The following is a 27967-nucleotide window of genomic DNA, read 5'->3' as shown; positions in this document are numbered from 1 at the left end:
CGAAAAGAGGCCACATCTGTCTCGCTTAAAATAAAATGAACAAAATCGAGAATCAATTGAACACTACGAAGTTATGAAGATGAATTTGATCCCATTCCAAGTCCATAGAGTCATTAACTCTCTTCACGCGGGTGTCGACTGCAGACGACAAGTTTCAAAAAATTTTAAAAATTCAAAAATTTCAGTAATGTAAATTGTCATGACCATATTTGGAATAAGCATGAAAAATGCATTAAAATGAGTACAAACAAGCCTAGTATTGGTCCAGTAGTTTTTAAGAAAGCCCTTGATATTTTGAGAAAATATTTCAAAATTTCAACTTTTTCCGTTGAAGCGCATGGCTAGCACGGAGAGCATTAAGAAACTCTTCCCGCTTTTGGGGAACATATTCATGATAGATTAAGCCTGTCGAAGAGTCTTTGGAGCTTGGATTAAATTATCAACCAGATTATCAAAAATTTCCGAACTAGAAATTTCAATGTTTGGACTATTAATCCAAATAGAGAGAACATTTGTCATTAAATAATTATATTTCTTCCTGTTACGATTAGAAATATCAAAATCAAGAAATGGGAGATTAAGTAAATACCTTTATCGCACCAGCTTCATAGTAAAAAATTCCGGTTAGGAGATATTTCTACTAAACCACAAAGATTGGCAAACACCAAGATCAGAAAAGCCAGAACTGAGGTTCACAGCACTTTTACGGTTAATATACCAAGTTCGAATGTTCTGAGTGAATCGGCTAATTGGATACAATGAAGGTTATTTTTAAAAAACACTTCCAGGAGCATATGATTTCCATAAAATACCACCATACATATACGATCTAATGCGAATACTGATCTTTTTTTAACCTAACTGTTTTCCACAAACTGTTAAAATTATTAGGCCTATCAAGGAATAATTTAACCCAGTATATTTTTGAGCCAAGGCAAAAGGATAAGGGTTAATCACATGGTAAGGCCACACAGAGAAAATTATTGCAAACACATTTTCTTTTGACTAGGCCTATCATTTTAGGATTTGTACAAAAGAACTTTGACATAATTATTATCTGTAACTGATTTTTACTTTATGTACGTCATTGACCATTACCCGTGGTTATACATATATTTAAATGATTAATTGTACTTATACTTGCATGTATATTTTAATGCTTAACTTTACTTCTTTTTTTTCATGTCTGCGCCCCGGGGTCTGCGCCTCGGAGCTCCTCGGAACAGTATTAGGCCTACTAGATTGATGGCGCATTGCAAATGCTTTGATTATTATTAGTTACCGTACCACCATTCCAAATGAACTTGAAAAACAATTTGTAAATTTCTTTAAAGACAGAATTGGGAATTTTGATACTCAATACTGAAAGAAGATAGAGCAGCTGAGGCAAAGAATAGTTATAATAACCCGGGATAATAACACCGTAGCAAATTGCGACGGTACAGTATTTTAAGAGACACCCTGTAAATCTTGCATGAGGCAAACCTGAGGCAAACAAAAGTTTGCATGTGGCGTCAGGTGGCGTCCTTCTCGTGTTTATAACAAAGTTTTTTCGGCCAGCTGATTGACTGAGTCAGTCAGTGTGAAAGTGTGTTTCCCGACTGCAGTTTATTGAATGACTCGGCTTACTGATTAGTTGTTCAGTTGAAGTTTGGTAACCGAGGGGTGTGCACGGTGGACCAACTGCTGCTTGTCAACTCACAGGAACTGTGCTCCCAGTTGTCAACACTACTCAAAAGGATATTTTCTTCGTTGAAATCGCTGTCGCCGTCTTGGATTTGGATTTTATACAAACGCTGTTTGCTGGGATCTGAAATAATATATCGTCAAGTTGCCGATAGAAGTTTTTGTACTACTGTACACAGAGAGCAACCTGTCGGAACGCAAGCCAAGGATATTTTGACTAAAAGGAATTATAAGGGCTCTTTGAGTTGGATGAAAAGTGCATAAAAACGTAAATGGTTGTATTGTGCTGGTAGTCAATACTATTCATTCACGTGGAAAGGCTATTATAAAGAGAACCTTCAAAATATATGTGACTGGTGTGTGTGGTGTGTGTTTTCTATGGGGAACAGCTGATTCTCAACTACTCAAGCAACACGCGTTACTTTCTGCAGTCAGTGGATTTTATATGAGTGTATACATTTTAAGCTTACTGCACTGTTTTGTGTAGTAGGAATTACTTTCTAGTAGTTGCACAGTGTTGTTTATTTGTGTTTCTGAAGAAATCCCATGATGTGATGACACACCGATACGCATTAGCTTCAAAAACCTGTTGGAATAGACCTGCTTTAAACCATGTACCAGTGATTCATAATTTGAGCTGTCTTCACTGAATATGAAAGACTTCATTGCGGTTATACAAGTGTCTTAGTAGTAGTACTAACTTGCAATAAGTTCACATTTTGTAATTATTTTGGCTTGATTTCACTTAGCCTTGCATCAAGTTAATTGACTATTTTTCTTTTGGTGTAATAAGGAACACCATCTTGTTCATGTTACTCAACTCCTAGGAATTTTTACTCTGGAATGGAATATATTGGACGCATAAGAAAGGAATGCATGTAATCTACGTGTATATTATTGCATCATTATAAACAACAGGATTTGTACCCTGGACTCGCACCCATGTCCCAAACCGAGACTTGGACAAACTAGTATTAAATACCAAAACATCAGTTTTGCTTTTTAAGCAAAAACAAAAATTTTGACTTTTTCATGCAACGGAAACGAAACGGCTTAATTATGTCATCTACAATAACTAGACATTCGATGCTACATAACAGCAGGCAACAGTCCAATTGCAACCACAAAACCACTTGCTACAAGAACTCAAACAGCGCCAAAAATACAAGAACTTGTACTAGTAGAATGCAGGGTGCTACTGAATCAAACTATGCCAATACCAGCAGATTGCTCCTACCACATTACTCGCCTTCAATTCTGTGCATAGTATTGATATGGATATGTACTTTGTTGTCGCATACAGTGAATGGGTTTAACCTGGATACTGCGAGCCCTGTGAGATATTATGGACCGAGAGGAAGTTACTTTGGATACTCAGTTTTATTGCATGAAAATAACCAGGGAAATTGGTAAGAATTTGACAAATTTGTTTTTGTGTGTGAATGAAAATTCCCCCAAAAAAATAAATAAGGAAATTTTTTTTATAAATATTAAAAAAAAAAAAAAAAAAAATGAATAAATGAATTGAAATGAATAAAATAAATGAATAAATAAAAAATAAGACAAACTTGTGAAAAAGAAACAATTAGGCTACAAGCTATGAAAAATACCAAAAGACAATTAAACAACAAATTCAGATTATGGGCATGAGATTACAATTAATTTATTTTGATGTTGTAGTAAAATGAACCCTTGACCTAATTTGTAACAATTTGTAAATAATTTAAAGCACCACAATGTAATAATATTTAAAGTTTAGGCCTATTTGTAGAAAGCATCAGCGATGAGTTTTACTTCAAAATGATGGCATGTTTGATAGCTTTGCCCAGGTCCACACAAGTACACAGTATAACTGTGCCACAGTGAGTTAGAGTGCTCTAGGGCAGATTTGTTTTGCAAAATTTGGACACATGTGTACTATCTTCATTGCCTTTTCTTTAACTTTAACTTTTTAAATGCCTTATCACCCAAAAGTGGACCTTTCCCCAATTTTTCTTCTGCTTTAGGACCCTTTTGTTGGAAAAAATAGCAAAAAGGGGACCAAAATAAATGTTAACCCCTCAAACTATGCCCCCCTCCTGGGGCCCCCTCTCCTCTGCATATGGGCCCGGTTCTGCCCAGGGATATGAGTTCTGCCCCTGATGAGGCTCTCCATGCCAATGTACCGGTATATACTTTTTGAAAGCAATGAAAAGGTTTTGGGTACAAATTTGAAACTCTGAAACTTTTCCTTTCATTTCAATTTAAAAAGAATGCATCACAAATTAATCTTTGGACATTGAAGCTTAAATTGATGGCTTCAAAAGTTAACTTTTGGACAAAGCTCCAATGTATTGTACATACCTCAGTGATACCTGTCAATACTGCATGTCAATGATAATTAAAGACCCAATACACTTCAATAGTCATTGATTGGGTTGCATCCCAATATTGAATTTTACCTCCCCATTTGATTGGCTTATTATATTCTCACACATAAGCACATAAATCCAATACAACATTTGAGGTCTGATAAATGAATTATAAGTTTAGAATTTGTTAAAGGTGAACCTCATTGAAAATAAAGTTATATATCAATGGAAAGCTTATGATGTCAGGAAGCAGAAAAGAATATTTTTTATTTGCATAGCGTACCAGGCTAGACATAATCTCCATGCAAAGATTGGATATTGGCACCCCCTAAATTACAAAACGAAATCGTTCAAATTGGGCGCTTTCGTTGATGACGTCAGCCCAGGGACACACAGTTACTTCCGGGTTTGATTGTAAACACAATGTCCGTGTATTACTGTGGCATGCATCGGGCCAATGCACTAATTCAGTCATTGTCAACTTACTTTACATGAAAAATATCTTCAATAATAGGCCCCTATAAGAATAACATGAAGGAAATATCATGATCAAATCAAGAATGAAGTTCCTGAATAAAGTGTGTGGATTTAAAAATGGGAAAAGTGCTGGCCGGGGTGATTTGGGGTAGGCCAAGCCATCCACGATATGCATAGGGAATATTATAGTAAAGCACCTAAGAGTGAAGATTAGCGAAGAACCGGAATGAAAACAGATTGCAAAAATAACTGCTAGTGCTACCAGTTTAGATCGTCACACCAAGTTGAGATGAACTTATCACAATGAGAAAATGAAGGAATAGAATAAGGTACATGTACAGGATTTTTTAATTATTTCTTAGCTTTACAACCGGTCATGGCCGGTCATGTATGATAGGCGAACTCGTATACATTTGTACATACGGGATGAGCTCAGTGACTGACTGAGTCTCACTACGCCGAGTGTTCAGTATCCGCGACTGTACTGTACTTGCAGACAAAATGACCGATTTGATATTGACACTCTGATATTTCCAACTTATTGCTACCGTCAGCAAAATTTATTCCTGTAAATGTTCCAAATATATAAGGGAACGATTGATCAAATCTGCTGAAACACCCCATGACACACACAGCGCAAGTGCTGAGGACGAAGCCCCAAGCGAGTCGCTGTGTTTGTGCATATCCGTCCCCTCAATTCAGCAGCAATTTACGATCGTGTTCGGTAATCCATAAAACATGAATGTTTCACTTTTTCAGTACCGTACACTGATTGTACTATCATTAAAGAATCGTGACACAAGTGACAATATTTTAATTTTATTCAGATTTCAGAATTCCATCAAATAACGGTCTACTAAGCCTAAATTGTATTTATTTGATAATAAAGTATCTGGCCGAGTATCTGTTTCTTTCAATCGCGATTGTGTGGAAAGAATGTATTACCGCAATGCGCTAAATATGAAAACCTTTATATGGGCTGGATTTGATGAAATCGGCGGTTTTTATTAATTTTTTGATCACTGCAAGACGATATTTTTTTAATCAGATATTTTAAAATGAATAAAGAATAGGGAATGTCACAAACAAGTATTTAATTTGTTATTCGATCATGTTTATTCAGTCCATGACATGAACGGTAGCAGCAAGCATTTGCGCATGGGATTGATCCCAGCGAAATTCAAACTCAATTACCCAGTTATACCCAGCCAGTTATGACTGATTTTGTTAAAAATTTACGGAAAATTTATGTATTGACAATAATTCTATTATTTCTAATATATATATAGAAGGAACCAGCAACTTGAAGATTCCTCTAATTTCAAGCTTTATTGTGAAAATCAGACTTGCCGGGCAACTTGTAAAGTACAGGAAGCAAGTCTTGTTTACATGTTTCCGAGTAGGATCATGTGACTGCGAACCCTGAGCTTACGTCACGAGCATTCCCAAGGTCATAGACGATTGATTTGGGTGCTTTTTGGGCGCCTTAAAAACGACCAAAAATTCAATTCATTTTTTTTTTTTTTCTGCTTTATTGGCCATGAAAAAAAATCGGAAAAAATAATTTTTAGTATCCTGACATCATAAGCTTTCCATTGATATATAACTTTATTTTCAATGAGGTTCACCTTTAAAATCAGATCAATTTTTTACCAACTTGATCTCATTCACATTCTTGCACCATTCATGGTTTCAAGAAATGGTTTCTTAGAATTAACACTATCCGGGGTACTGGAGTTTGGTTTGCATTTTTATGGGGTGTGGTGCTGAGAATTTGAAAGTGGGCACATCAATACCAATACTGAAAGTCAATATTTTCAGCCACATTTAACACAAATTGACTTAGTTTTTACTTTTTCCCAAAAGTTTTAGGGACATTTCTGAAATATTGGGATTGTTGTTGGCACAGTGAGGCAAATTGGGTTATCCCCCAAACAATTGAGAAAATAAAAAGGACCCATCCATATACCAAAATTGCCCTAGAAAAGGTGATTACCAAAAGGGAAAAACCAAAAACCAAAAGGCCAAAATTACTATACTGTGATTACTGTCCATGTTTGCAGCACTCATCCCCCAATGCCCCCATGGGGACCGAGTATACATGTACTACACACTGTGTACTCGTGAGAGTGTTCAGATATACAAGATACAATGCACTTTAATTTCATTTCTGCTTGTTTATCACATATTTTATGTAATTTACACAAGGAGGGACATATCCGCATCTCAGTACATATTGATACTGATGTCTCCCACCATGTTGCCCCAGCCCTTTTTTAGCGGTATTAATTTTTTTTTAAAATGATTAGAAGCAGTTTTGCGTTCTTTCTTGTCTTCATGGTTTCAATTGGGTAACAAATAATTATTATTGCTGGCTTTTAAATTTGCGAGAAGCACAAAAATTAAAGCCTCACAGAATTCCGCTATATTCAACACCATTGATCAATGCACTAGGATCCACTACATGCTCATCAATCACGGCACAGTTCTTTAACCCCCAATACATTTTTACATTCATTGAATGACTTTTGAAAATGTGGGTACAAAAACTCATACTCTGCAAGTTGAGGTCAAATTTTGCACTATGATTGTTCAATTGAGGTTATTGAACTCTGCCATTGGGATGAGGCCATTGTGGTCCATAGTGATGGGCTTCAATGTTTGTTGGACAGCTGTACAGGTTGCATTGACTCTGTATTGACCATGGGGGAAGAAAAAATCTCTTTCTTCCATGGTATTGACACATAAATGAATGAATGAACTTTTACAAAAGCACTTTTATGATTGACCTATTCCCTCACCAAATTGTATAGGAATTCATGAATTAAAAATCAAGTGTCAATTCCTGCTAGGTTCATTCCCCCTGCTCATGCTGCATGTAGAGACTTACTTTACCCTTCCCAGAATCCTTGGCAATATGACGCATAGTCGCATACTTATTTCAATATTACTTTGTACAGGTTCACGTTTAAAAGAATATACTTGGCTAAATATGGGTGGATAGTCAATGAAATAAACATATTTTGCAAGATCTGGATTACTGTTCAATCAGGTACTTTTTTGTCACTGTCAACCACAAGCCTTGAAATAAGCGGGCGCGGGGAGCAAATTTACCCTCGTAAAGCCACCAATTGCTCCTGGTCCTTGTAAAATTCACATGAACCAGGAGCAATTTTCTAAAATAAATTGCTCCTGCTGTATTGTATATGCAGAAAAGGATTTAATATTGAAAATTGCTCCTGTTTCTTCAGAAATTGCTCCTGGTTCTTGTAAAATCTCAGTGAACCAGGAGCAATGTTCAAAACAAATTGCTCCTGGTTCCAGTCTGCTTATTTCAAGGCTTGGTCAACCATGTTGCACTAGATAGCACATCAGTACAGACGATTGAAATGGAAGAAATGCATTGTGGGAAGTGTAAGATATAGCTAGATATCTTCTATGTGCTGCATCATCTGCATGTTTCAAATTGATAGCTCTGCTCTTAAGGGATCTGGAATGAGCGTTTTGAGCGTTTCGACAGTATTTTTTGTGGGACATGAGAGCACATCAGACATATCGAATTGCATTCTGAATATGGAGAATGTCTTTCTGATATCAAATAATTTTCATTTTTTGAAATGATATAATACAAATTTTATGACAAATTATTAAAATTTGATATTTTTCACATTTTTGATATATAACAGTCCTCAAAGTAAATTTTATAAATCTAGGGATATATTCTTAAAGTGTATGTAGCTGGGAGGAAAAGCCGACGATCAATTGAAAATTTTGACCTTTCATATTGAAGATATGGATTTTTTTCCCAAAAAGACCTATTTTTTGTGTGTGTTTTGGGAAAAAAAATCCATATCTTCAATACGAAAAGTCAAAATTTTCAATTGATCGTCGGCTTTTCATCCCACCTATACACTTTAAGTACATATTATCAGATTTATAAAGTTTACTTCAAGTACTGTTAAATATCAAAAATATCAATTTTTAATCATTTGCCATAAAATGTGTATTACATTGCGAATGTCAAAAAATCAAAATTATTTGATATCAGAAGGACATTCTTCGTATTCAGAATGCAATTCGATATGTCTGATGTGCTCTAATGTCCCATAATAAATACTGTCCAAAGGTTCATACCCCACCCCTTAACATACTCAAATTTTAGCTTTTAATTTTTAAAGAATACAAAAACCTGTGTCGTTGACAAATTCCTTATCTTTATGCTCTGCATGCTAGCCATACATCATACATGTAGGCTTCAAAATAAAAAGTCAGAGTTTTAAGATATTTTGAAGAGCTATTGTAAAAACCACTGAACCAAATACTAGGCTTCTTTGCACTCATATTAATGCATTTTTCATGCTGATTCCAAATATGGTCATGAATGAAATGCATTTTCTGAAATTTTTAATTTTTTTAAAGAAAATTTGGAACTTGTCGTCTGCCGTCAACACCCGCGTGGAGAGGATTAAGTATGCAGGTACATGTAATAGGCACACCAAAGCTAATATCAAAATTAATTGCTGACAAAACCTTTGGTTTTATGGGGAAGTGAAGTGTGTTTTTGCTGTATCATGCTTTAAAATGTAATGCACTTCTCTTGATGTTCTCATGAATGACACTTTTCATACTAAAGTTGACTATAAAATATAAAGGGGGGGAATGTGTAAATTACTTCCGTAATCGAACCATGCAGGCTACAATGTACATGTGTATGACCTGTTCCCACAAAATGAGCGTAAAGTTGCAGCTTGCAAGTTGGTTGTTTCAAGACCTTCCAATTGTTGACTTGCTGTTCTTTGTTTGAAGACACCAGGCCCGTACGCACTACGCAGTGTGGGGGGGGGGGCTGCAACACACCCCCTCCCAAATTTGGAAAAGTATACAAAAATTGTAATTGTATCGTGTCACTCCGTAACCCCCTCCCACTTTTTAGATTCTTGACACCACCCCCAATCCCATTTTTAGATTCTCAAGCACCCTGCCAAAACAAATCTGCAGTTAATACAAAACCATTTTAGTTGACAAGTAATATTTAATTTAAACCCCGGGTACACCTAATTTCACAATCTGTGATTTAAAACAAACAAACAAACAAACAAAAGAAACACATTCCACAAAACTTTTTTTAAAGCCTAATGCCATAAAATTGTATATGGTTGAAACTTGCCATCATGTCAACAGCCTCTATTGTGCCTCTTCGTTTTGTTCAGGTCTGAACTTTCTCACACGCATACCTAAAAGTAATTGCTATTCTTTATGAAATGAGGATATGAAGGATAATTGGTGCTAATATTAGGTCAATTTCTGAGCCACGTTGAGTGTAAAAATAGGTGATAATACTTAATAGGCACTGATGTCATTGAGTGTCATCACTGCAGCCTACATAAGCCGCCATTTACTTTCATGTTTAATGGGTTTCTCTACCTGAAGTCACCGAGTTTTAGTGAAAAGAAGATGTTTTTGCGCATAAAGTCTGTTAAGTTGTGGAAAATTAATTACCTATTTAGACACATGCCCAAAATGAGCCTTTTTTACTTGCACTACAAAACTACTTTAGTATGTAGTTAGGGCCTATAGCTTTTCTCAAGTTTAAGGGTAGGGCTAGAACAAAACACTCCAGAGTCCGCAGGGACCCCCGGACGTGCCAAAAATAAAAAAGTAGGGGGTCTGTAGTAAAGTTTGGCAAGTCCCGAGTTACACAAATGCAGCATAAATAATAGTATGTCTGCGGTAGTGTTGGATTGAAAAACTGGAGGTCTGCAGGAACCCCTGAACTGTATTTTGGTGAGTGTGGGACCCCGGGTCTGGGACCCCTGAATGCAGCCTAGCGCTACCTCTGCTCAAGTTCATCTTGGCCTACATGTTAAACCTATAATAGTAATTTAGAATCTGGCACCAGGATCTGGCACTAAATGTTGTTTATCAATTTATCAAAAAATATCATAAAAAACTAGATGACAGTGACAAGATGATATTGGCCACACGGTTGTTTGATGGGATCATTTATTAGCTTTTTCAAATAAAACATCATGTACAACCTAAATTGAGGCTTAAACAGCTAAAAGTGATATCATGCTAATGTATACAGATGCTTTTGTGTCATTCTGAACATTAATTTCCCCTCTATTACAAAATTATTCAGTTTTATAGCATTTTTAAAGCTTTTTCGGATATAAAATATATCTATTAATAACAAAATTGGTGGCGCTATTTAGTCACTGGAAATTACTCTTTCAAGCTTTTAATACAAATAATTCCTTTTATTTTTTGATAAAATATGTTTATAAAATTTCCTTGTTGCTTGTTTCACCTATTCCAGGTGTTTTAATGGCAGTATTAATCACCTACCCCTTGCAAATAAAGAAATATGATTTAGGATATATAGCGCCATCTATAGTTTGCATTTAGTTAATAATGAAGCCAATTCTATATACATCAAACAACCGTGGCCAGCTAGCACATTATAATTGTGTCAAACCTTCACACCATGTCAAATTTTTGTTGACAGCTTTCACCAATGTTGTTGATGAGCTTCCTAAATCGTAAGTGCCTTGTAAGCCTCATCCATTTAGCCTATTAATAAATGTCATTCATGTCACTACATTATAAGTGCAGATGAAATGTGTCCTTTACAAATTTTAAAGGCCACTGCATACTTTTGAAAGTGCATGGACCCATCAATATACCAGTTTTTCAAGAAATTTGAACCCATGATGTACAATTGTACATGTACATGTATAATATGTATCAAAATTCAAAAGTTTTGCCCAAATTTAACTCAAATTTGCTTAATTTACAACTTTTCCTCCAAATTTGAGGGAAATTAAAAAAAAATGGCCACAGTGAGGCACATTTTGGCTATTTTTCCGAAAAAATTGAGAAAACAAAATAGGCCAATAGGCAAAATAGGTCAATTGGTCATTTGTAATAAGTAATACGTGTACACACACCCCTCGATAATTATGCAAATTTCACTCTGGTGCCTGGTACATACATGTTACGTTATTTAATACTGGGAAGAAATTACGCAGGATTTTAAATTAAATTGGGGGAGAGCTGAGAGGTTAAAATTGGCTGAAATTAGGCAGATATAGATGAGTTGACCTCAATGTTTATCAACAAAGGCAAGGGACTGGTATATCGATATGCTTGAGTGAACCCCATGCAACCACTGCACTGTTCAATAGCCTCATTGTGATGTGGTGGGAGTTTGAAAAACACAAGCCCTAAACAAAATATGATGTGCATGCATACTACCAGGCAAAAAACAAAGGAAATTGTGATGATGCGTGCATGCGCATACTACGGTGAGGCATATATGCACTGATTTGAGCAAGTTATGTGCAAATATGCCAGTCCTCACTTTGGTATGTATCTGTATTTATGATCAAATGGATGGGTACTGTCATCACTGCATCACATTGCTAAGTTGTGTGCTTTATAGAGGCCTTGCATGTGACGTATCATCCCGTAAATATGGCGGACTACTCAAATGCATTCAACAAAAGCATGATTGCAATCTACCGTGACAGTTCGTCTCACACACATAACCCTGCACTACGATCAAATAGGTTGATGACGACATTTGATTGAATGGACTGCACTCCACCATAACTACGATGAAGGACACCGGTTCAAATCCTTTGTTTGGAGCCAATCGATAAAATGATGCAGGGCCTCTATACTGGGAAGCTCTTGCCACTTGACTTTATCGATGGCAAATAATGCAAAATACCTTTTCCAGAAAATAGGCCAATGCTGCTTCTAGGCCAGTCAGCACCCAGCCTACATCTAAAGATCAACACTTGAATTGAATTGTGTTTGAATAGGTTTCAAAAGAATATACTTTTCCACTGTAAACAGCACTGTAATCAATGACCACTGCACTGTCTGGTTTATTCATGGACAGTTTGTTTTCAACTGTCTATGGTTTAAGGCAATGTGCTGCCAAAAAATGACCAGTGGATGACCTGGTTAATGTCCTCAACTCCAATTAATAGAAACATATTTTGCCCCTAGGTGTGAATATCACTTGTAACTGTATGGAAAATTGGACATATTTTGACTGATGAGGACAAGGTCATGATTGAAATTAGAGACCAATTTCCTTATTTTGGCTTTAAAGGGGGATGAGCCAGTTTAATCACATGTGAAGTTTTCTTCTTGATTGAATGTGGAGTGGTAGACAACCAAGTATATCCTACACTGCCCATAATGCATTTCTCCCATTTCAATTTTCTGTACTGATTTGATATAGTGCAACATGGGTCGCGTCCATAGTTCGTCAACAAACTGTACTTCAATGAACAGAGTTTATTTCTTGACTATCGGCTCATGTTTACAAACTATTCTCAAAATGAAAACAAAGGGAACCTATACAAAGTACATGTAATGGGAGTGTCATTTGATGAAATGAGGGGATGTATCATATCAAAAGATTCTAGGAAGGGTATGATATCTTCTCTTTCGTCAACACTGATATCTTAGTATTGACTCTGATTGATAAAGAAAGATTTTAACCGCTTCTGGTCAGACTAGGTAAATCCCACTCCCCTCCTTTGACATGTCATGCTGGTTTTCAATCCTTTTTGTTCATCATCATCATCATCTATCGGCTGCGGAGCAGGCGACTACAAGCTTTCTCCAACTATTGCGATCTTGGGCAAGCGAAACAATTTCATTCCTTCAGTGTCTCCCAAGAGGTGCTGGACATACTGTACAGCGTGCATGGCCGGCCCGGTTTCCTCTTCCCATGTGGTGGAATATAAATTATAATAAAGGGCATATTCTTTTACAGGCTCGTCGTCTTCAAAGACATCTCCATTTTGTTACCACAGCCTAATACCTACATTTGAAAGACCTGTAGAATACTTTATTCAATAAATGAATAAAATGGAACAATAGGTTCATGAATCCATTTGATACACATTTTAGTTTTCAAAATCCAAACTAAATATCTGTCAGCCGTAGTAAATGAAAGTACCTCCGTTGTATCATAATTTTTACCTCTCCCATAAATCTGGGGTTGGTATGAGCAAAGTATGAGGATGAGGGATCATGAGACTTAAACTTTTTAGCGCTCAGAAGTGCTGGTAGTGCACACTTACACTTTGGTGCCGCTTTTGTGCATACTAATGAAAGCAGAGAGCACAGTTTGATCGAAAAATTCTAGTAGTCTACAATAAGTAGTCTTCTTTTTATCAAAACAGATGAATCACTTCACCGACAAAGTACAATGTTCATCATTACATAAATAAAAATAGTTTTTTTAAATATTTTTTTTAAAAATAATTATTTTTTAAAACTCTCCATAGGAATTACATATACTTACATGTATACACTGTTGAAAAATAAAGTCCTCTACTCATGTTTAAAGTTCCGATAAATAAAAAACAAAGAGTTTAATTTTTCCGGAATTAAGAATAAATCTTGTCTGAATGAAAATAGATTACAGCGGATTAAACTCATTTTTTTTGTTTAAGATGGGGCCAGAATAGAGTCCTGGTGTGTTACCATGGCAACCAGACTTGATAATGGGGGACTTCCCTTTCCTTATGGCTTGAGTGGCATTTTTTATGTTTCCATAGTCTGGGTTTTCTTGTGATGACTATTAAATTTGTAACTAATAACTTGCTTTATACAAGTTTGCTGTAAAGCTGATGAGAAAAATATATCAAATAGGCTTGGAGAATATGGCATAAAAATAAACATTATATTTATAATGTTAATGTTTTTAAGGGTCTCCTTACATCAGTGGCATAGCCAGGGGCATTAGCGCCGATTCAGCTTGAAATGTGAGGGGGGGGTGGACATTCGACCTGGATTGTCAAAAGGTGGCTGAAAAGAACAAAAAATGGGTCATTTTGCTGAAAGGTGGGGGAGGGCATGTCCCCCTGTCCCCCCCGGGATTAACGCCCATGGCCAGGGGGTGCCAAGGAGGGCAGCTCCCCTTGTGAGCAGTCTTCTCCCCCTCCTTCCATTAATCTGCTAATTTCTGGAGATGTATCCTCATTTGCATGTCTTTACCCCCACACCCATAGACATAATGCACATTGGCGTAGTGTGGTTCATCATCAGGGACAGGCGATTTGCGTGGAAAAAAATAGCCAATTGCGCGGAACTTTTTATCAGTGCAAATCATGTATCCCTGCCCAAAGGACAAAATAGCCAATTGCGCGGAAAGAATGTTCCACACAAATCACCTGTCCCTGGTCATCATATTGGGGGAACCCTGATTAGGGGAGCACAAGCCGTTTTTCGGCTATTTTCCTATGGAATTTTCTAAATTTTTCAATCAAGGGGGGACTGGGGGAGTGCCCCTATGACGCTACGCCACTGATCATGCACAACCATGCAGCTAACACACACTGACATGTTCATGTATCTACACAACACTACACAAACTTGTAATAAAAATTAAAAACTTTTCTTTGATTCCAATTTGCAGGGTTTTAGCTGGTGCGCCAAGAGATAATTCAATTTTTCAGCCAACGCTGCAAAAACCAGGAGCTTTATATAAATGTCCATACAATCCAGCCTTTACGTCAAGAGGTAGCTGTAGTCAAGTCAAAGTAGATGATAAGGGTAAGTAAAGGAAATGGCTATTCCGTTTAAAATCCATACTACCCCTGTGGAACATTTTGGATATATGTCTTCCATAGAGGGAGTTTGAATTTCAAATGGAATGAACACCTCAGGCATTTCATACACCATCTGAGAAAGATTCAACTAATATCTTCCATAGAGGGAGGGGGAGTTTCAAATGGAGCTGCTAATGTGCTCATTCCATCTGAAATTCATACTCCCCCTGAGGAACATATTTAAATAGATTTAAAATCCACACTACCCCCGCGGAACATTTTGGATATATCTTCCAAAGGGGGAGATTGAATTTCAAATGGAATGAACACCACAGGCAGCTCCATTTGAATTTCATACACCATCTGAGAAAGATTCAACTAATATCTTCCACAGAGGGAGGGGAGTTTCAAATGGAGCTGCTGATGTGTGTCAATTGGAATGAACATTTTAGGCAGCTCCATTTGAATTTCATACATCCTTATTCCTTTTCCACAGAAGGGGGAGAGGGGGTTCAAATCAAGCTGCTTATGATTATGTGCTCATTCCATTTGAAATGCATACTCCCCCTGAGGAAGATATTTCCAAAATTTGTGAAAATTTTACAAATACCGTGAATTAGGTTATGGTCAAGTTGAATTATCTATATAAGGTTTCTGTAACTCAACCCGATTAGTACGAAAACAGTATTATATTCAGGTCAATTTTTTCAGGCTGATGAATCTGAAGTCTTAATTTCTAGTTCATGTTACATTGTGTGATTCACTGTGACAAAATCAGGAACAAGTTAACAATTTGCAGCTTGAAACATCTAGACTGAGAAAATTAGCTTCAGAAATCAGAATGACACCAATATCAGTTTATGCTGTTCATAAATTCTAGAATTCTAGCGTACAACCTATACAGTATATGGGAATAACTTTGTAAAAGAGTGGTCTTCATTTTTTGCTTCATTGTTATTTTATAGGAAATTAAAAAATAGAAAAATAAAACAGATACACCCCATTTGCTTAAGGTATGAGATGGTGTACATCGACTGCTCAGTGGCAGAAGTGGGTAAGTACAATAGCTGCTTTGTGAATATTTGGCAATTTACACACAATATATTGTATTAATCTACACATGGTAGCTACACATGGCAGCTATTGCACTTGCCCACTTCTGCCACTGAGCAGTCGGTATGTGTGATTTGTAACCCGGTAAACATTTGGCAATTTACACACAATATATTGCACTAATCTACGCATGGCAGCTACACATGGCAGCTATTGCACTTGCCCCACTTCTGGCACTCAGCAGTTGACAATGTGTGATTTGTAACCCGGTAAACATTTGGCAATTTACACACAATATATTGCACTAATCTACACATGGCAGCTACATATGGCAGCTATTGCACTTACCCCACTTCTGGCACTCAGCAGTTGACAATGTGTGATTTGTAACCATATCTGGTATATTACTGCTACAATCTCGTTAGGAATTCTTATCAACCCAGGTGAAGTGTCAAGAAAACGATTCACAAGTGGTGTTAGGTAAACATCTGGAGTGGGATAATCGTAACTAATTAATATTAATCCCGATACAGGAATCCCATGTATAACGTGTCCTGTATATCCTTATCAGCCAAGTACAATGTGTGTGTCTGCTAGTATCTCTTTCTGTGTGTGTGTTGTCATGTACAATGTTTGATGTGTTGTCTATAATTAAAGTGATACACATATGTTATCACTACTGTGTACCTTTAGATAAAAGTTGTGTGGACAAAAATAAACATCTCGGCAAACACAAAGCATTTTTGTAAAATGGTAGAAAAGGGTGAAAAAACTTGTAAGAAAATGTTTAAATGTTGGGTACAAAGGATATGAAAGTTATGAAATGTATTTTAAAAACACTTTTTAAAGTTGCTTCCAAAAATTGTAACATACTATTATAATTTGCATATTAAGTGCTGTATAGTATTTTTGTTAAACATATTAAAGTAAAATTTTGACAAAATATAATTTTTTTTCATTGAAAATGTTTAAAAACATTTTTATGACCTTTTAATATGTAACCTGAAATTTAAATGTAATTAAAACGTTTTGAGCTAAAGAAAAAACAAAACAAATTTCTATCCAGTAAAAGAGCCCTTAAGCGACCGTTCACAAACACTTGTAACAGGGGGGCCTGATGCAAAAAGAAAAATTGTCATATTTTATAGGGCCCCCTTTCAGACCTAATATTATTTTCAGGGCCCCCTTTTTGGCCATGAACAATGAACATCAATCTATAGAAAATAGTGTCAACTCATGTTCTACAAGAAAAACTGAAGTGATATTTTTAAAGGCCCCCCTCCGTCAGAGGGATAAAAAAATTGCAGCCCCCCTTTTTGCATCAGGCCCCCCTGGTACAAGTGTTTGTGAATGGTCCATAAGAAATTTTCACAAATCCAAATAGGTATATTTCTATCTCTTGTCTTCAAAGTATACAGTCACTTTCCAAAATTCAAGTAAAATTACATTTGTCCATCTTCATTGATACCTGTAGGCGCCTCAAGTAAAAGGTTAACAAAGCCCTGCGGGACATGTTATAGGCATAAAATGCAATAAGGCAAAATGCCTCGAGAAATAAAAAAAAGAGAATTATTCATGAAAACGAGGCGCAAAGAAAATGAAATTAGCAATGATACCTGCCTGTCCAGACATGAAACATTACTAGATAACTGCTTAATTTGATGAGCTCATTAATTTAGTCAATTTTGGAAAGTAAAGCTAATTCATGTTTTAAAAATTGTCTTCACTATTTGATGCTGTCAAGCACAAACACGTTACATGTCATGTAAATTAGTATCAAGACATACACATGTATGAACAAGAGGCATAAAACAGTTTGTGACTTCGAGAAATTGAATGGGAAACATATCACCTACAAAACATGTATGGTATTAGCCACTGCACTGCCCAATTCAATTACTTAGAATGAGGTATCTGACTATTCTGACTATGTTATCCAGAGAGAGATGCTGTTGGAAACTACAAAGTACAGTCCAATCTCCCTTATCCGAATCTCTTTTGTACAAGTCTGTCTAGCTGTTATTTGGCTGTGCAGTGGCGTAGTGTCATTAAGGGGCACCGGGGGGGGGGGGGGGTTAGGGCACATGCCCCTAATCGATCTGAAATTTTAAAAAATCCCATAGGAAAATTGCCGAAAAACGGCTTGTGCCCCCCAATCAAACCCAATGCTTCTAGTCCTCACTATGGACCACAATGGCCTCATCCCAATGGCATTGTTCAATAACCTCAATTAAACAATCATAGTGCAAAATATTTGACCTCACGTTGCAGGGTATGATGAGTTTTTGTACCCAAATTTTCAGAACTAGAGGTCATTCAATGAATATAAATGTATTGGGGTTAAAGAACTGTGCCTTGATAGATGAACATGTTGTGGATCCTAGTCCTGTTATGACCGGATGGGTTAAAAAGAGGTTGGACTGTTAGTTTAGTAATGCGTACATTGTTACCTGTCCTTGCGGTCCTTAGTCTTATTGCCTTTGGCACTTGGTATTGATTGCAATGGTCTGTGACAGAGACTACATAAGTTCAATCAAACTATGTCAGAATTTGATGGATGTTGAGCAGATCATAGAGAGTTGTGAGTGAAAAGGAGAGAGAAGAAAAATAGAAATGATCCGAAATGAATACAGAAATGAAATCGCCATGAACCGAGGAAAGATTATATTGAATTTTGATTTTGAGAGCGAGATGTGTAGTCTTGTTTAGTTTTGTGTTTCGGCCTGAGGGAGAAACATGAAACATTTTGTTACCAAAACATAATCAACCGAATGTGGTTGGCCAGGCAGCTGGCTGGCTATCCAATCGAGCAGCATGGTGAGGCGTCACACACCGTCATCATCCCTATATCTTCGTCTTAAAAATTGCCGTGGTAGTACGATAAATCCTCACGTTTTTCAACAACTACGCATGGTGATTTTGTTTGAGATAGGCCGTGCGACTCAGGCTATGCATACAATTTGAGATTTTGAGAGCCGGCCACACTGTTTCTATTCTATGTTTTACGATTTTCGCATGATCAGTATATGGCTGGCCGTAACCGCCTGGCGATGGAGCTGCTACTGGCGTAGCTTACTTTTTCGCCAGCGGAGCTAAATTGACCAATCATGTTAGATCTTTTCATTACGCGGAGCCAGTTGATGCATCATCGTTCCAGAGAGAGAAAACTCTTGCCAAAATTAATGTTTACTACTTATGTGGATTTTAAATGAATCGAATGTAAATAAACCACAAACAGTTGTACAGGATCAATACCATTGTTTGATTAGTGTATAGTCAATGTTACCTTGCATGCATGTGCCATGTGTGTGGCGTGTTTGTTTGTTTGTCTACTGTGTCAGGCCAGGATCACTGACACCCACGGTACTGATACTGTCATACTATCACGGTGATCATATTGTTGAATGTTGTTGACTTTAAAATAATCATGATGCAGTCATGTCTACAGTAGAATTCACCACGACCTTTGAAGGACTTAAACCCCATTAAAAGCTATTAAACCAAGATAACACTCAATGAAAACAGCTCAACTATGTTACATCAGATCTTCTCTGGTTAAATACACACTGCACTTGTGTCTGTTTTACCTGTGCAATGAACAATGAGCTGGTATTATAGTTTCAGTTGAGTGAATGATTATAAAGCATAACGCAAAGGTAACAATACTGTCTGGGCTTTTGTTTACGAAATGAGACAATAGTCTGCTTATTGTTAACCAGCGTTCTTGAAAATGAGAAGCATAATGGTTTGCAGACTTAACACGTTTTAGAAATAATTTGTTCATATTTTTTGGTGTTATCTGTCGTTTACATATCCTTCCTAAAACACAAAAGTACCAATATTTCCAAACACCTAAATTAGCTAAAAATTTAGGAAATGTTACAAAACTATATTTTCAAGAATTTCAGAGAATACTTTAAATATTGACTGGTTATTTTTTACACAGTGACGTCATAATAGGCAATGGCATAATACTTCTAACATACACTAGGTCACGCGTCAATGGTGAGCGCACTGAGTATTGTGTATAGGAAAAGCGGGCAGTACCGTAACTACAGTATGTATGGCCTACTACTAGTATATAAAGTAAATCCGAACTGGTTTGCTGAAGGTCGAATTCCATGAGGCCACGCCGCGCATAAGATGTACAAATCAGCTCCCGGCGATACACTGCAGATCGCAGAATTGTGTGCATGGTTTACCACCACTCTGCCTAGCTATATAGTTGTGTACAATACTGTATGAGTTTCTTGTGAGTGCATGTCCATCTTAATAATAAGTCGGTTCGTACTTTTCATAAATTACTTTTTGAATCATAACTATCGTGACCGAGGATATCTTGCAACCACGTGAAGCTCGTCTGGCAAATTCTTAATGACTAAATTCGCTTCACGTAATGAGTAAGTCGTACTTGATTGGTCAGTTTTACCTCCGAGTAATGAAAAACTCTAACATGATTGGTCAATTTGGCTCCACGGAACAAAAAGTCAGCTACGCGTAGCAGCTCCACGTTGTGGCGGTTGCGGCCTACCATATCAGTATCCCATATGATATTTCTATTGTAAGAAAATTTTATTTGTTGTCACGTAAATCACAGGTTTCGTTTAAATGTACTAACTGGAAATTAAATGTACTAATTAGTGAGGACCGGTATTTTGCTGTGGATATGTTTAACTGCAATTTTGATGTAAAACATTTGAAATCCGCTGTAAAATTTTTGATAATATTCAACTCTTTGAGAAAATTATTTTATAAAGGAATGCTGGTAAAACCAGGTGCAATACAATGTACATTATTGACACACTATCACGCTCTTTATCTTCGTCAATAATAGAATAATCGATTTCAATCGAATTGAATGCATGAGTTTGTAGTTGACTACTGAGCGACCTAAGCGATCGATTGCTAGCCAATCAGATAGAACTCCTTTTCTTGCGTTCAGTGAAATACCACTCGCCTGTCGCTCACTACCACTCGCCCGTCGCTCACCAACGGAGTATTAAATTTATATTTATCATTATGGGGCGTCGATACTGTGCGTCATCACTTGCACAGTGTTTAGAGGAATATGATAGTCTGACCAGTAGGCTAGAATCTGTTTTTAGTATTTTCTTTTTCTTAGTCATGTCAGTCCCAGGTCTTAAGCTGAATTTATACTTGATCGCCGAGCGATACACCGCTTTTGGAAAGCGATGGGCAATTACCAAATTTTGCTATGCATCGCTCATTGCTTTTGCATTTGTACTTATCACGACGATAGCGATAATTTGCAGATGACAATTAAAATATTCTAAATGCCACAAAATACATTCTTATAAATAGGACATCGATTGCTATCAATAATTATTGCTTTGAATTAATTCATCACCGAAAGTTTTTAATCGAGAAAGGTATTGGCTTAACAAAATAAAAGATGCAGTTGGTTGGAAATAATTAGTTGATATATTCACGTGTCAGTGTCACATGTCAAGCGATATCGCTCGAAAGTTGAGATTTCTTCAACTTGCAAAAGCGACATCATTTTTATCTCAGCAATTCATGTCGATTGATCAGCTTGACACTCTGAAAACAGTAGTAAACATTGAGCATGCGTGAGAATCGCTTTTCTGCAAAAGCAATCGAGTATAAATTCACCTTTGCACCGAATCGATAGAAGTAAATGAAACCGAAAAAGTTAGCAGGGCAGTTCATGATTTGCATATTTGATGTTCATTGATTAGGAATAAGCTAGGGATGTACCATTCCTCCACATTCCCCTTCCCTTGATAAATCTAGTTGAGAAATAAGTATACCTCCCCTTTCCGGTCATTATTATCATGATTATAAAGCCATCATTAACTTTATCTGCTACCAAATTAAATTGATGAACCCTAACACTGCGAGGGCTTTTTGGTGCTGGGAAAAGAAAGAAAGTTTTCAAGGAAGAAAATAAATAAAGAGGTTTTTTTGTTTCCCTCGGGATTCGCACCCTAGACCCCTTGGGTGCAAAGCATGCCATTGAGGACAGGTAGCCACCATGGGTGTTACGCTGGCCCGGCCAATGAAACCGTGCATGCGACTTAGGGTGATTCGTTATCGCATCATGTGGGATGCATGCTCAGTCGCCCCGCTTTGTAATATTTTGTGACATTTAGGGTTAACCCAAACAGGCTTGAGTTCTACAAAATACTACAAACAACTCCACTACAACTCCACGAGATGTGATGACGCAATCATCCTAAGTGATATATGGGCACACTTTCGTTGGCCCGGCCAAGAAAGACCTGTGCCTAAGTGTCGGCAACCTAGTGCTTGGGTTTGAATCCCACCCAGAGGAAACAACTTCTTTGTTTGTTTGTTTTCTCACTTTATTCATTCCTTCTTTCCCTTCCAGTCACTAAAAAGCCCTTCGGGCGTTAAGATGCTTCATTGTAATTGACGAAATATTCATAAGATCAAGTGCAATTCATGACCTTTTGTTTTTTGCTTATACAGGTAATGAAATGAGTGCTCCGACAGAAAGACCTTATGTATTAGATGCAAAAGATAATCAATGGCTGGGAGTATCATTAGCAAGACAAAATATTGGAAGAAATGGAAAAGTTACGGTAAGTCCAAAGAATTAAAAGAGGGAGAAGGCAGATTGTGTGGTCTCATGCGTAACACTATGGGGAATCTGACATGTTGGATTTTTGCCCATGGGAACTAAAATAGTGTACTTTATGGCATCTTATTTTTGGTGGAAACATATACAATTGAATAATAATAATATGCACAACTATAATGCATTTCAAAAGATTGTTCATAGAGTGATTAAGATCAAATCGGGAGTACACCATTTCTCCTTCCATGAATCAAATTCAAACATGGCAGAGCTCAGAGTCCGATTTCTCCGGTCTATTTCTTTGATCATGAACTTTACTCTCTTTAGAAACAAAAAATTAATTGTCAATTTCATGTAAAAGTCAAAAAAAGTTTTTTTTATGTAGAACAAGTCGTGGCTTATTTGAGATTGTGTTAAACAACTCTGCTCCTGGAGCACAACTACACAACTACATGTAGTTATGAAGTACAGGGAAGCTATTCATTATTATAATATAAAACTATATTGAATTTGCAATTGGTGTTTGATAATGATTCTTCTCCAACATACACAAAAGGAATATGCCCCTTGTAATTGTTCATGGTATGCATGCGTTTGGAATATGAAAAGTGAGAAAATGAATGTAGCTTTATAGTCAAGTTCCCACATTTATAGTAGTTGTGCTCCATGAGCGATGTTGGTTATAAAATCTAATGTATAAAATGATAATGCACATGATAAAGTACAATGTAATATGTCTTGAGCAGCTTGGGACACTAGCTGATCATTGTTTTATAAGCATAATATTCAGCATAAGCACTGTAGGCTTATGTGACCAAATGTTATGATAGTGTACAGTATATGCCAATAATTTTGCATGCAGATTTTTTGTGATTTGCATGTTTTGGGAAATACTGAGGCGCGAGTTGCTTTTTTCACAAGAGTAACTCTAAGGCATTTATATTTTTTGCATGTCTTTATATTCGTGCTTCCATACCAATGAACAAAATCCACAAAAATACAAAACATTTCAGCTTATACAGTACAATGTCAGAATGGTTCACTTTTGTCTGACACTAATGTATTAATTCACCAGACTTTGATTCAAAGCCACATTCAGGTGTGCAATGTTTTATATCATGTTTATTATGGTGTTTTATGCCCCAAATGCATACACAAACTATGTTACAATTTGTACAAGCATTATTGAACTGTGTCTTCATGTATCAGGGAGAACTGCTCCCAATTCAGAAGATAGAGATCAAAATATTTTCTTTGCACTAAAACAAGTCTTTAGATGAACTGTTAAAGGATGACTCCGACAATCACAACATTATGCCTTATATGGTAGAAAAATAATTATCAAGCACAAATCACGTGGTTTTATTTAAAACAAACTCATACTGACCATAAAAACAAATTAATACAGCCGTCTCTCAACATGTGATATTCAAAATTCCCGGTGCCGAAATTGTCCAGTGCAATGACGTCCCAGTTATACAATGAAGGCTGACAACAATTGAGCACAAGTAACCATGACGTCATTGCACTGGACAATTTCGGCGCTGGAGTTTTGAATATATCGCGTGTTGAGAGCCGGCTGTTTTTATTCGTTTTAATGGTTAATATGAGTTTGTTTTAAATAAAACCACGTTATTCGTGCTTGATAACTATTTTTCTAACATATATTGGCATAATGTTGTGATTGCCGGAGACATCCTTTAATTTCAGACTAGAGTGGAATTAAAAATGAAGGAAAAAACAAAAGTCCATCAGGATATTACCCTCTGCCTTCCTTATATGCATGTTTATGGCATTTAATATTACATGGTGCTGTCTACACTAGATTTGCCAGATTGTGCTCTCTTCATTGAGGTACTTTTTATGTTGAACTTATAGCCTATAAGCACAGAAAACTGAAACTGAAAAAAATACACTGTGGGGAGTGTAATATATATTTTCTGATTGCACACAAATTCATGACCAAGATTGCTTGACTGACAGCTATTGTAGATAGCTGCTGTAGATAAGGCAAGCTACCTGTCAAGATTAAATGTCATTTTGACAATTCCACGTTTTTTCACGATACTTTTGGAAGTACTGAAGACTGTATCACCATTTAAGATCAGAGGTATGGTCTAGTTTTTAATGAACTTAAGACCCAGTGGCATTACTATCTACAGTATAAGTTACTGCACTGAAATACTAGAAGCTACCTGTCAAGATTAAATGGCACATTGAAAATTCCAAGTTTATTTTTATGATACTTTTGTGGGTACTGAAGACTATCACCATATCAGATCAGAAGTATATTGTCTAGTTTTGAAATATACTCATGACCCAGTGGAACTACTGTCTTCAGTAGATAGTGACTTGGGATCTGTCAAGATAATGTCATTTTGAAAATTCCAAATGTTATCACAATACTTTTGTAACTGAATACCCGACTGAATACAGTAAGCCAAAGAATTAAGGTACCCGTTATGTTTACCCCTGTATATCCAAAACAAAGACAGATATGTCATAATTGGAACCAGCAGCCAATAGCTGCATCTTTTAGTTCGAATTTAAGACCTCATTCGTTGATACATGTATGTTCAAGAAATAAAGACACAACAATCCAAAAACCCAAAGAAGATGCCAGTTTAAAAGTTACAGTTTGCTCCATTGCATGCCCTATTGATTTATACACAAAGCGTTAAGCGCTCCACAGACTCCGAGTATTAGACGTACAATATTGTATGTAACATATCTACGTTATTTAATCTATTGCCATTCTGTTTCCAGTAATGTTTAAGTTCTAACAAATGTTTGATGACGAAAAATCGATAATATGTTACATACAATATCTTGTAGAAATATATTATCGATTTTACGTCATCAAACATTCGTTAGAACTTAAACATTACTGGAAATAGAATTGCAATAGATTAAATAACGTAGATATTGTACATACAATATTGTATGTGTAATAAGAAGTCTGTATACTGCTTTAGCGAACAAGAGAATTAGCGCCGTGTTTCCATTGATTAGCACTTTAGAACTAGCGTTGTGGTTTCATTGATTACAACACAAAAGTACAACTTTTGATTTTGTTTCTTCATTGAGTTTTTGATCACTGTTTCTTTAATTCTCAAACACTTTCAACAAAATAAGGTCTTAAATCGGAGCTGAAGAGTACAGGTATTGGTTGCTTGTTTTAATTTTGACATATTTGTCTTAAATGGGATATACAGGGGTAAACACAAGTGATATCTTAATTTGGCTTACTGTACTGCAATAATCAGAAGCACTTAAGGTCTGGTTTTGCACATGAACCCATGATTGGACATTGCTATCTACAGTAGATAGCACAGGGGAAAAGTGTCAAAATGATGTTTTAAAAATGGCACTATTACAGCACAGTTCAATAGATGCATTTATCTATAGGGCAATATCACAATTCAGTAGTGCAAAATTCACACCCAAATTTTTGAAAAAAAGCACAAAAAAGTTTTCCTTTTTAATTGATGAATTTATACCATTTTTTAATGTTTCCTGAACCATGTCAATATGTATTAATGTATAACTTGCAGTCTATCCCATCTAAGGGGAAAAAACCAAAAGTTAGATGACATCCTATAAAAGAAAGTACATTTGGAGGGTGGGTGGGGTCAAAAGACTAATCTGATCACTTTATATTTTTTGTAAGGATTTATTATGTAGGCATATTTGTCATTTTAAGTATTTTTGATAATATGCTTGATATTGACACTCTACATTGGGTAAGATTTCAAATGGAATCAATTCTAAATGTCAGAAGGGAAGGGCATGTTATGTGGAAAAATATGCATCAGTTTTAAATGATGAATCTGTTTAAGTTGAGTATAAATGGGGCATAAATATGCATCAATAGTGCATAATGTATACAAAATGTACACCTGTGAGTAGGGTACAAGAGCTTTCCATTGGAAACATACCAATATCTAATACTTTTCAACATTTCACACTTATTTCTCATGGAGGGGAGGTATCAGACTGAACAGAAAATGGACTTTCATATATAGGATGCCATCAAACTTTTGGTGTGTTCCCTAAAGCATAGAATAGATCTACATAATGATCTATAGTTTCTATACAATTGCATGAAAACATATTGTCAAGTCACTTTGTATGGCCCATATTATAATTATTGCATTTTATCTATGCCCGTGCAACGGGCATAGATATTGTATTTGTTGTGTTTAGTCTTCTCCTTCGTCTTCGCCTTCTCCTCCTTCTCCTTAAGACCACTTCTTTGCACTCCTCTAGCTCAAGAACTAAAGTAGCCTCGGGGCCCATACTTGGTATAATGATGGCCCATGACCCCTGAAAATTTCCTAGGGTACCCCCGACCCCAGAGGTCAAAGGTCATTGGCTACAAGGGGCAATATGTGTAAAATTTCAAACAGCTCTAGCTCAAGAACTATAGCGCCCTCAGGGTTCATACTTAGTATAATGATGACCCATGACCATTAAATGTAACCTATGGTAACCACGACCCCAGAGGTCAAAGGTCATAGGCTACAGGGAGTAATATGTGTAAACTTTTAAAACAGCTTTAGCTCAAGAACTATAGCGCCCTCAGGGTTCATACTCGGTACAACGATGGCCCATGACCCTTAGATATTTTCTGCAGTAACATCGACCCCAGAGGTCAAAGGTCATGGGCTACAGGGGGCAATATGTGTAAAATTTCAAACAGCTCTAGCTCAGGAACTACAGCGCCCTCAGGGTTCATACTTGGTACAATGATGACCCATGACCCTAGATGTATTCTATGTTAGCCGCATCCCCAGAGGTCAAAGTCTAAAGGGTTTTAAAAAGCAAAATAGGTGCGACTTATTAACACAGTGTAGCGCAATAGGTAGTATTTTGTCAGCTACCTGTGTTTGCAATGATAAAGGTCTGAATCGTACGTCAAGGAAATTGATCACTTGACAAAAACTCCCTTAAAAGGGAATGTGTAGGCATTTTGATTTTTGATTTTGTGTAGGCATTGCAGTTTTGATTTTTGATTTTGGACCACCTCAAAAGGTTGTCATGATGGGACAAGGGGTGTGGTTGATTAAGGGATGGGATATTAGAGAGAGTGTGGTCCAGTCTGGTGGTGTTTTAGAGAGTGTGAGGGCCTGATGGAGTATAAGAGAGAGTGAAGGCTTGATGGGGTATTAGATTAGAGAGAGTATGGGTCAGTCTGGTGATGTTTTAGAGCGAGTGAGTGTCTGATGGGGTATAAG

At 36.6% G+C, this 27967-nt stretch overlaps 1 protein-coding gene across 2 annotated transcripts in view; it reads left to right on the top strand.

The window, feature by feature from the left end:
* Nucleotides 1–1594: 1594 nt before the first annotated feature.
* LOC140150617 (integrin alpha-9-like) overlaps nucleotides 1595–27967 on the top strand; it is a 161447-nt gene continuing 135074 nt past the window's right edge. For both annotated transcript variants that reach the window (XM_072172669.1, XM_072172670.1), the window contains exons 1-3: nucleotides 1595–3095; nucleotides 14962–15098; nucleotides 22622–22734. In XM_072172669.1, the coding sequence (XP_072028770.1) occupies nucleotides 2719–3095; nucleotides 14962–15098; nucleotides 22622–22734 (627 nt within the window). In that variant the 5' untranslated portion in view covers nucleotides 1595–2718. The remainder of the gene's footprint in view (nucleotides 3096–14961; nucleotides 15099–22621; nucleotides 22735–27967) is intronic.

The sequence above is a fragment of the Amphiura filiformis genome, chromosome 4 (genome assembly GCF_039555335.1).
Source record: "Amphiura filiformis chromosome 4, Afil_fr2py, whole genome shotgun sequence".
In the NCBI taxonomy this organism is placed as follows: Eukaryota; Metazoa; Echinodermata; class Ophiuroidea; order Amphilepidida; family Amphiuridae; genus Amphiura; species Amphiura filiformis.
Note: the sequence above shows the minus strand (reverse complement) of the source record. Positions and strands in the feature narration are given on the sequence as shown.